The 11,743-nt window shown below is 36.3% G+C and overlaps 1 protein-coding gene across 1 annotated transcript; it reads left to right on the forward strand.

The window, feature by feature from the left end:
- The first annotated feature begins 1,104 nt into the window (after positions 1–1,104).
- On the forward strand, positions 1,105–2,928 carry LOC143852729 (protein LATERAL ROOT PRIMORDIUM 1-like). Its single transcript, XM_077362300.1, has 2 exons — positions 1,105–2,205; positions 2,314–2,928. Exons 1-2 carry the CDS (start codon positions 1,605–1,607, stop codon positions 2,631–2,633), a joined length of 921 nt encoding a protein of 306 aa, XP_077218415.1. The 5' UTR covers positions 1,105–1,604; the 3' UTR covers positions 2,634–2,928.
- The last annotated feature ends 8,815 nt before the right edge of the window (positions 2,929–11,743 follow it).

Here is an 11,743-nt window from a genome sequence, read left to right on the forward strand (position 1 = left end):
CTGGAGCCACTCGTTGGACGACTAGATGATCGGATTTGTTGGTCTGACTGAAATTTACAAGTCCATCCAATCGCCTTTAAAAACACCTTGAGCGTATAATCCCAAGTCTTTCATCGATTTAAGGCTATTTTAGAGTTCCATAACAAAATCTATGCCGTTGATTGTATCATGATGCTCATTAGGTTTAACGGTCCAGATTGCCAATGCACGTCTCGACGTGGATCCTATAATTGATCTTCACCATTCATTCCAATGTTCTCTCTGCCTAGTTGTCCACTTTTCTTTTTTAACTGTGCTATCAGAAAACAAGCCATTTCTGCTTTTGTTAGCAGAGCTTTTAATAATCGAACGAAAAGCAAATAACTTACCTAGAGAGAGGGGGGGGCGAGAGAGAGGGCTTCTGGTTCTTTGGAAAAGCAACTTTCTCTGTCTGCTTAAAGAAGAAGGTGAATGAACCTATAGCTAGACTGGCAGTAGGAAAAAAGAGAAAGAGACAGAGAATCGTCAAATGCTTCTCCTTCACGTGCTCTTACTTTCGCAATTATCCATCGAAAGCTTTATTACAATTTTAACCCAGAAAGATGGGTTTTGGCGTCAAGGTTTTAAATTTCGGTTTCAGAATGCGTTGGGGTACTCACTGAAACCGAAATTTCAGAAATTTCGGGCGAAATTAGTCGAAACCAAATAACTTATATTTTATCTCTTCCTAAAATATCGGCCGAGCAAATTTCGTTGATTTTGCCCGAAATTTCGGGAGGATATTAAATGATATTATAATCGCTGATATTTTGGGATTTTCCTAAAATTTCGGGGAAAACTTCGGTCGAGAAATTTGTAAAGGTTTCGATTTTACCAATCTCGGTTTCGTTTTTCAACGAAAACCGAAATTTCGTTCCAAATTTAAAACGTTGGTTTTGTGTAAGCGACATGGAATGGAAGAGGCTTTTACAATTTTGGGTCCGAGAAATTGGCGAAAACTTAACGCGTAGCAATGAAATACGCCGAAGACCCTGCTTCCGAGAAATTACCAAAGAGACAAAAGGTGATGGGGACTCTTTTGGCGGTAAACAACAAAGGCAGGCATAATTTTATGACAGAAAGATAAGTGGGTAGAAGGTGGAGAAGTAAGAAAGAGAAAGGGGAAAGAGAAAGGGGAACCAGTGAACAGAAAATAGAAAATATAGGTAATGAAGCTCGTTATGTGGGCCGGAACAAAGGCTGAATCAATCAAATCTCTGAACCTGCTTCTACAGTAAGCAGAGAGGGACAGAGATGAAGAGAGATCTTCGAGAAAATCTCTCTCAGAAGGAATTTCAGTGTCCCCACAACCCTACACCGCCCCATTTATAACTCTGTCATACAGTAGACCATTATTGTCCTTTTCCCTCTGTAAGCCTAAACCTAAACTCTAACCCTAGTACGTAGAGTATTGAGTAATTATCACTGTGGCTGCTGCAAGGAGATTAACGTCCGATTCAGGGACTTTCGGAGACTTTGTGGCTTCGTCTTCTTCCGGCGGTGGCGACGATCTCTGCCTCGGCTTCAATGCCGGAGGCGGAGGGTTATCGTCGTCTTCACGTCCGATCAATTACACCTTACCAGATATGGGTATGGTGGGTTTCAGAGACGTTTATTTCCTCACTCAACAACACCAAGAAAACCACCCTTATCACCACCCTCAAATTCTCAATAACACTCAGTCCCAAACCCTCGGTGTTATTCCACTTCTTACCCCAACACCTTATCTACCCTCTCAAGAACAAAACCCTCACCACCAAACTGGAATGATCAATTTATGGCAGAACCAAAACCAAAACCAAAACCAGCAAAATACCCATTACCTAAAAAAACCCACAATCGATAATAGCCGAAATTCGACCACAAATGCTCCTCCAGGCATGTATGTTAGTGGTGGTGCTGGTGGGATTGGTACGACCACGTGTCAAGACTGTGGGAACCAAGCGAAGAAAGACTGTAATCATCGTCGGTGTAGAACCTGTTGCAAGAGCCGGGGTTTTGACTGTTCCACTCATGTCAAGAGCACGTGGGTCCCCGCCTCTCGCCGCCGGGAACGGCAACTCACCGCCGGTACCGTTGCCACAGTTTCTTCGGCCTCCACATCCACTTCTAAAAAACCCAGACTCATCACCTCTCAAACCTCCCACACTTCCACCTCCAACAACAGTGGATCCTCTAGTCATCAAGGTCTCTCTCTCTCTCTCTCTCTCTCTCTAGATATCTATCTATAGCTCGTCTTTTTTTCTAGATCTTTGTAAGTAAACTTTTTTTTCTTTTTGGGCTTTGGTGGGTTAGATGCGAGTTTCAAGGGGAGTTTACCGGGGCAGGTTCAAGCACCAGCGGTTTTCAAGTGTGTACGTGTGACGGCCGTGGAGGATGATGGGGAAGATGAGTTTGCGTACCAGGCAGTGGTGAAGATAGGGGGCCATGTGTTCAAAGGATTTCTCTACGATCAATTTGTTAATGAAAAAGATGGGTTTCCTAACATTTCAGACCTTAACTTGGGTGGGGCTTCGTCTTCTTCTCCTCCAGTTCTCGATCCTTCTGACGTTTATGTGGCTTCCAGTGCTGGAGAATTGCTCGGAGGTACGCCTTATGGTAACCAAATTAATTGAAAACTGAATGGAAGAGTATATATCTCTCTTTGAGTTTTCTGGGGTTGGTGAGAATTGAAAATTTAGTTTGATTCAAGGGGAGAGAGAAGTAATATGGTCTTATTTTTTTCTATTGTATGTGATTATTCTGGAACTTATAGTCTTGTTACTTATGTTCACCGGTTCAACTTCTAGTCTTTTCCAGCTTGCTGGAAAAGAACCCAAGCTAAATGTATTAGCGTTTGAAGTATTATTGTATGATACAACTATGTATAAACTGAATGCTAGTTTGTATTGCTTGCTTTCTTCTTTTCAACGCTCTCTCTCTCTCTCTCTCTCTCATCTGGGTGTTTTGAAAGTAATATATGGCATTGTTTAGGGAACCATTTTTGAGACTTTTACTTGCTCTCTCTCTCTTTCTCTCAGTTCTTTGTTTGATTTTTCTCTTGTATCTGATTATATCTAATTATTCTGTAACGTGTATTCTTCTAGCTTCTGTTCACTGATTCAACGTCTTGTCTTTTTCAACTGATTTGACAAGAACCCAAGCCGAGTGTATTGGCGTTGAAGTGTTGCTGTTAGACAGAAACTATACATAAACTGAATGCTAGTTTGTGTTTGCTTTCGTTACAATGCTAAACTCTCTCTCTCTCTCATTTGGTTGTTTAAAAATAATATCTAGCATTGTTTAGGCCGTTCCCATTTTTTGATATTACTTCACTCTCTTTCATTCTTATTTGGGTGTTTTGAAAGTAAATTTAGCATCGTTTAGGCCATTCTCATTTTTTAGACCCTCTCTATCTCTCTCTCTCTCTCTCTCTCTCTCTCTCTCTCAGTTCTTGTCAATGGTAATGGTGGAATATTATTACGTTTAGTCATTAGATTGGACTTCCATGTAGAAATTCTCTTGTATACGTTACTGTCTATCCTTTATTGCCAAACACAAAAAGAGCTCATAGTGTTCTACCATGTCCATGTCCTCTACCAACTTCACTGCTCGCACTGTTTCTGCACATGCGAAGTTGTAAACATATGGTGATAGTTTTTTATAAATACTTTTAGTGTTTTCTGTCTGATGGGTTGTTTACCATGACCCAAATATAAGTGCAATGGAAATTTTGAGCTCTCTTCTGCTTGTGATTCCCATTTTTTGTGCTTTTATTTGTTTGTTTAGACATTTGGCGATGAAGACTTTACCCATTTTGCATTCTTCTGCCAAAAGTTGTCTATATGCTGTGATGTCTTTTTAAGGAAACATATACCCTTTTGGTGGTGCTGTAGCTGCCCTTGTATTATTATTGCAGGCAGAACATAGTACTTCTAGCTGAGCTTTTTATGCATAAAATACTTGAATTATTATAGTTTATTCGTACCATGTAATGCATTATTGATTTCATAAATTTGTTCAATTGTTTCGTTGATGCATTATCATATCTCAGGATATTGCAGGATGTTGGCTGGGGTGCATGTTCATTTTCTTTGCTGACCTAATTTTAATTTTTAATTCTTTTGAAATACATGTTCTTAGTTAGCATTGAGAAACTTAAGTCCAAATTGTCTTTTTCTGTTTCTAAATGCACCATACTGTTAAGAAAATATATTTATTTCTTCCCTACTTGAGAATCATCTTCCTGAAAATTGGCTCCATCTAGTGGAACTTCAGGAGGGAGTGCTGTAATTTTTTTGTGATTCCTCTTCACGGTCGCTAAGATTTTGGTTGTCCAATGAAAATAAAAAAAAAAAAAGTACAAACCTTGGATCATTAAACGAAACGTAGTCCGGCTATTAGAGTAGTTTAGTATAAGATTAAGCTTCAATTTGAAGACCATAAAAATGTGTTTAGCCCTGGATTCCTGAAAAAGTGGCTTGGTAACTCATTCTTGCAATTAGATAACATTGAAAATATTATGCAAAATATTTATCATAATTTATGTATTGTATTAAATTCATTGTTCTCGAATCATGATTAAGATTGTGTTCAAACTGTATTGTAAGTATATAATAAGAAAAACAAAATAACAAAATATTAAGCTTTTTCTTTATACATGTTAAGTGTTTTGCATGCATGTGTGGCACATGTATGCCATTAAATTCCTGTTTTACTATATGAAATGTTCTTATGTTTTGGATTTTAAGTATTATGGAAGCATGTCTTGGTCACATTATGTTATAAAAAAACTCCATTTTAAAACAATTTCATGTGTAAGATTTGTTAACTTGTGCTTAGGCATTGATTAGCATACATTGGCAATATGTCACACTCGGACCTTTTGTTTTGTTGCTGAGTTATAATTTCATTCTTTTTTTTTTCAAATATTGTAACACTTGTGAAATCATGTTAATGTGTTTCGCTCAATAGCACTTGGTATCAGAATAATTCCAAAACTCAAAAACTCAAGTCAACTCAACTCAAAAGTGGGTTTTGTCAACTTAACTCAAACCTGTCATGGGTGACTCGATAAAAAACTCGAGTTTACTTTTCTAAAAATGCATTTTTTGTATATATCGTTATATTTTATTGACCTATAAAAAATGGACCTTTGTATTTATAAAATATGCAACTTTCTATATCATGATAAACCATACAAATGAGAAAAAGGGATACATGGTCAAGAGGCCTGTGAAGAATTCCACTGAATACAAAGATGGACACCCCTATACTTCCAAGCGTCACATACATGGGACATAGAATTCAACTGTTTAGTTGCTTCTTTAGAAAATGGTTTAATGGGGACTTTAGAAAAAATAATTTTCATGGATATTGTGCTTTTGTTGGCCCCCACTTAGATGGATCGATTATGTGTGTTGTGATCATAAGAGAAAGGTAGGGCAGCTTGGGGATACACGACAAAAGGGCACGCGTAGAGCTCCACAAAGAAAAGAAAATATGCTACTTTTATTTATGTCAAAACAACTTACAAGAGATCTCTACACTTGTTCTCCCTTAAGCCTTAACCAATAAAGCTTCTGTATAATCTTTCCCTTGAAGTTCTTAAGCTTACAATATCTACACAAAGACTCCATAATTATAGACTCAAGGGACACCTAAAAATAGCAAATACATTAACCACATAGTTGTAGTTCCCATGAGTCCTCTAGATATCCTAAGCAACTATAGGAACTCACCATCTGACTCTTTGATAATCTAGCGAACTCTAGAGAACACACAAGACTCTTTGTATTTTCCACACACAATAACTACTTAAAAGACTACAAAGTCTTTTCACAAAACCATGCACATTCATTTTGATTTACAATTTACAACACCCCTCAAATCAAAATCCAAACAATTTCTAATCTTCATCTGCACTGGATGAAATCTTCATCTTCATTATAGCAATTTCTCCTTCAATCAATTCAATCTGATTCCTTAAATCCGCCACACACACTTTCTTCCTTTAGGTCACGATGATTAGCATCCACAAAGATGATAGGGTAGCATTCTGGCAAAAAATAAACGGTGACATGTGCTACGCTTTCTTCAGCTTCTTTTTTTGTACTTGCTTCGTGAAAAACTTAAAGAAATTCCCATGATTTCCAACTTCAACAGAAGCTCTGACAACAACGGTTTTCATTCTGTAACTGCATAAGCAAAAATCATTATCGCTGCCTTTTTGCAATGGCAACAGGAGAAAAAGTAATTTGATTTTTTTCCCAACACTCATTGGGACAATATGAGAAATTCATTCTCTTTCCCGAGCACAAAGGAGGACACCTGTTCTTTCAATCCTGAGAATAAGAGAATAGTATCATTGTCTTTCTCACACCAAAAATTTTACACCACTCATCAAATGGAAACATCACAAGTAGATATAGAGTAGAGTATCATTCTCTATTCTAACAAAAAAATCTTAAACAAATACTCTCCATTAAACCTTTAATATTTGGACTATAATCATCATAAAACCTTTCAGATAATCCTTCCAACCCAAACACTTGAAGGACATTTCTTTACCTGAAAATTCAGATCTTAAAAAACAGTAGGGCTGCAACTCAGGTCGAGCGGGTCAGGTTTTGAAGAACCCAACCCCACCCGAGAAATATCTCGGGTCGTGTCGGGTTTTTTTCGGAAAACCCAAGATTCCCAAACCTTGCCCTACCCATGATAAATCTCGGGTCGTGTTTTTTTACATTGACACAATTGTTTAAGGAAAACTCTTGTTTGGCAAGGCAACTCAACTCATAGAAATAGAAAAACTCAAGCATGGCAAACTCTTTAGTGCATTAACTAATAACTAGTCCAAAGAGAATAAATTGATGCATTACCAAATGCAAATGATTGTACTCATATGAGATAAACAACAAACTATTTAGTGCATTAACTATTTAGTTGAAACTTGAAACCCTAGAGCTAATGGGGGGAAACGAACAAAAGATGGAAAGAGTCCCCGTGATTGCGTGCGTGCGTGAGTTTTACTTTTAGGTTTTCACTTTTAAAGTAACTAAGTTTTACAAAAAAAAATACATACTATAACTTAAGTAACTCGGGTCTGGTTGGGCCCCTTCAACAATAATTCTTTGTAGAAAACTCTGATTGACAATACGGTTTTTTGTTGGAAATTAGACAGAAAAATCTTTCAATTGGTATATTAAAGCAACATTTTGACTGAAAAAAGTTTTCCGGAAAAATAAAATAAAACATGCAAGAAAATCTTGGACTTGTTTTTCAACACAACAAATCCTATGAGCAAAGCTCTGATACCACTTGTTGGTATCGTTGTCTAGCTTTGGTACCACTTGTTGGCCCCTCTTAGATGGATCGATTATGTGTGTTCTGATTATAAGAAAAAGGTAAAGGAGCTCTAGATATACACGGTGAAAGGGCATGTGTAGAGTTCCACCGAAAAAACAAGTGTAACACCAAAATATGCAACTTTTATATATATCAAAACAACTTACAAGTGATCTCTACACTTGTTCTTTCTTAAGCCTTCACCCTTGAGGCTTCTCTCTATGCTTTCCCTTAAAGTTCTTAAGCTTACAATCTCTAGGGGTGGCCAGAACCGAACCAGACCCGAAGAACCGAACCGGAACCGAACTGTTTAAAAAGACTTTGGGTCCGGTTCGGTTCCACTGATGGAGAACCGAACTTATTCGGTTCGGTTCCGGGTCTTTTGAATATATATATAATGTTTTTTATATTTCTATTATACATATACTTATTAATATAAATTACTTATATTATTAATAAGTAATAGTTAATACTATTCTTATAATAAGAAAGTAACTTATATTATAACTTTAATTAAAAGTTTTTTATAAATTATAATTAGTAATTAGTAATTAGCCATTAGAACCGGAGAACCGAACCGGACCGAACCGATTTTGTTCGGTCCGGTTCGGTCCGGTCCTACTATGTACTACGGTTCGGTTCGGTTCTTACGGTTCATGGAACCGGGAACCGAGAACCGAAAAAAAAGTAACCGAGAACCGAACCGGTTGGCCACCCCTAACAATCTATACACAAAGACTCCATACTTGTGAACTCAAGAGACACCTGAAAATGGCAAATGCATTAACCGCAAAGTTGTAGTTCCCATCAATCCTCTAGGTATCCTACATAGGAACTCACCATTTTACTCTTTGATAATCTAGCTAGACTTTAATTACCCTAGAAAAAACAAAATACTCTTTATATTGTCCTTCTGTTGGCCCCACTTAGATGGATCGATTATGTGTGTAGTGATCATAAGAGAGAGGTAGGGGAGCTTGGGAGATACACAGCCAAAGGGCACGCGTAGAGCTCCACCAAAAACAATAAGTGTAATAACAAAATATACAACTTTTATTTATGTCAAAACAACTTACAAGAGATCTCTACACTTGTTCTCCCTTAAGCCTTCACCCTTGAAGCTTCTCTGTAAGCTTTACCTTGAAGTTCATAAGCTTACAATCTCTACACAAAGACTCCATACTTATAGACACAAGAGACCTAAAAATAACAAATACATTAACCACATAGTTGTTGTTCCCACGAGTCCTGTAGGTATCCTAAGCAACTATAGAAACTCACTATCTGACTCTTTGATAATCATTCAATCTGATTCTTCAAATCTGCCATACGCTCTCTTTCTTCTATTAGGTTACGATAATTAGCATTCACAAAGCCAATAGGGGAGCATTCTGGCAAAAAATAAACGGCGACATGTGCTACGCTTTCTTCAACTTCTTTTTTGTAGTTGCTACATTCCTGAAAAACTTAATGAAAATCCCATGATTTCCAACTTCAACAGAAGATTTGAAAATTAGTTTGTTGCCAGGTTCTTCTTTACAAACATCGCAAATGTGAGCTTTTAGCTTCAATTTTTTTCGAAGCTTCCATTAGAAATGCTTTGAACGAAGCTTTGACAATAACTGTTTTCATGCTGCAACTGGATAAGCAAAAATCATTATCGTTGCCTTTTTACAATCCCAACGGGAGAAAAAGAAGGGCAGTGATAAATCGACTCCCCTAATGGATAAATCGACTCCCATGTGTCTATCTCTCTCCTCTTTCTCTCTCTAACCTAGAGGAGAGAGAAAAGCACATGGGGAGTCGATTCATCAATTTGGGGAGTCGATTTATCACTCCCCAAAAAGAAATTTGATCTTTTTCCCAACACTCATTGGGACAATATGAGAAATTCGTTCTCTTTCTTGAACACAAAGGAGTTGAACACAAAGGAGGACACACCTGTTCTTTCAATCTTAAGAATAAGAGAAGAGTATCGTTCTCTTTTACACACCAAAAATTTTGCACCACTCATTAAATGGAAACATCACTAGTAGATATAGAGAAGAGTATCATTCTTTATTCTAACAAAAATCTTAACCAAATCCTCTCTGTTAAACCTTTAAAATCTGGACTATAATCATCATAAAACCTTTAGATAATCCTTCCAACCCAAACACTTGAAGGAAATTTCTTTACTTGAAAATTCGGATCTTAAAATATAGTCCACTTTGACATATCTCAACTCTCTCAACAATAATTCTTTGTAGAAAACTCCGATTGATGATATGTTTTTTTTGTTGGAAACTAGATAGAAAAATCTTTCACTTGGTGTATTAAAGCAACGTTTTGATTGAAAAAAAGTTTTCTGGAAAAATAAAATAAAACATGCAAAAATAAAACATGCAAAACAATCTTGGACTAGTTTTTCAACACAACAAATCCTATGAGCAAAGCTCTGATACAAGTCCACTTGTTGGTATCGTTGTCTAGCTTTGATACCACTTGTTGGCCCCACTTAGATGGATCAATTGTGTGTGTTGTGATCATAAGAAAAAGGTAAAGGAGCTTGGGATATACACGGCCAAAGGGCACGTGTAGAGTTCCACCGAAAAAAGAAGTGTAACACCAAACTATACAACTTTTATATATATCAAAACAACTTGCAAGAGATCTCTACACTTGTTCTTTCTTAAGACTTCACCCTTGAAGCTTCTCTCTTAGCTATCCCTTAAAGTTCTTAAGCTTACAATCTCTATACAAAGACTCCATACTTGTAGACTCAAGAGACACCTAAAAATGGCAAATGCATTAACCACATAGTTGTAGTTCCCATCAGTCCTCTAGGTATCCTAAGCAGCTACATAGGAACTCACCATTTGACTCTTTGATCATCTAGCTAGACTTTAATAACTCTAGAAAATACAAAATACTCTTTATATTTTCCACACACAATAAGTATCCTAAGCAACTATATAGGAACTTACCATTTGACTCTTTGATAGTCTAGCTAGACTTTAAAAACTCTAGAAAACACAACACCTTTTATTTTTCACACACAATAACTTCCTAGAAGACTGCAAAGTCTTTTCACAAAACCATTCACATTCATTTTGATCTACAATTTCCAACAGCTTCTGCATAAAATAAATAAAAATTAATATGCTTGTTACCTTTATGCAACAACTTTCGGGATACAAAGAGAAGAAACCTGTTCTCTTTCCATGCTCACTATATAGGACACTTGCCAAAAAACCAACTTGAAAAATTAGAGAAGAATGCTGTTCTATTTCTTGATTCACTGAAAAATAACACCACTAAAATATTCTTCTTTTATAAATTATGAACTAAAATTTTCGACCATAAACAACCGGAGACTATTTAAAATGGCTCATCATACACCCAGGTCCATAGGAGGGAAACAAAGAGTCTTGAGGGTATTAGCAAAGAGTCTTGAGGGAAACAACAAGTTGTTTAATGTGTGGTTGAGGAGAGTCTTGAGGGAAACAACAAGTTAAAACGGCTCATCATACACCCATGATGTTGTTAGCTAGCCATCTCTCTTCCATGACATTGTTTCCCTCAACTCTTAATTATATGTCCAAAAAAATAAAATATATGCCAATAAATCTTAAATATTGATTTGTTATGACTTCAGTTTATTTTACTTACTTTTCTATCATTTAGAAATTTTGTAGCTGTAACAAAGGTGTGTGGATGATGCATGTCGTGTACACGTGATGAGAATTGGATTTTGAATTGCACCATACACCCAAAATAAAATACGTTTCATAAAATTAATCGTCGTATTTTGTTTCTTAGCGTTTCATATTTCCAATTAAACTTTAAATTAAAAATCATCCTTTGTTGTTAATCATATTTGCAATTGAAATTTTGAGTCTGCTGACATTAATGCTGAAGTCTATTAGTAATCCTTTTTCTAGCTAAATCTTGTTTTCTCATTTTATGAATTTCTATTCGCTTCATGATGAGTAATTTAATTTTGATTAAAAATCATGAGTATCTCATACATATCATTTACTTTATTTATGCGTTTATGTTCTAATATGTTGTTTTGTTTTATGTACATTTTCTTGTGTATCAATAGTAGTTTTTGAATTTCATCACTTCTCAGCTTTTTTGAGATTTCCTAATTCTTGTACACCTCGCATTTGCATTGTGCACAAATGCTTCTGCATCTATGACGAATGAATGCAATATAAATGAAAGGCGAACAATGAATGTCAATGGAGAATATATTAAACAATATGGAAAATATCACACACTATGCTTTATTTTTGTTAGAAATAGCATTTGCACTTCCTACTTTTGACAATTAGCTCTTTGATTTTTTGAATAAACTACTGTATAATTCAGAAGTTCGAAAAAGTTGGTTGCGTAAAATATCAGCACCTTTCTT

This window comes from Tasmannia lanceolata, unplaced genomic scaffold (genome assembly GCF_043159265.1).
Source record: "Tasmannia lanceolata isolate RefF3 unplaced genomic scaffold, GAP_Taslan_0.1 ptg000019l, whole genome shotgun sequence".
NCBI classification, from domain to species: Eukaryota; Viridiplantae; Streptophyta; class Magnoliopsida; order Canellales; family Winteraceae; genus Tasmannia; species Tasmannia lanceolata.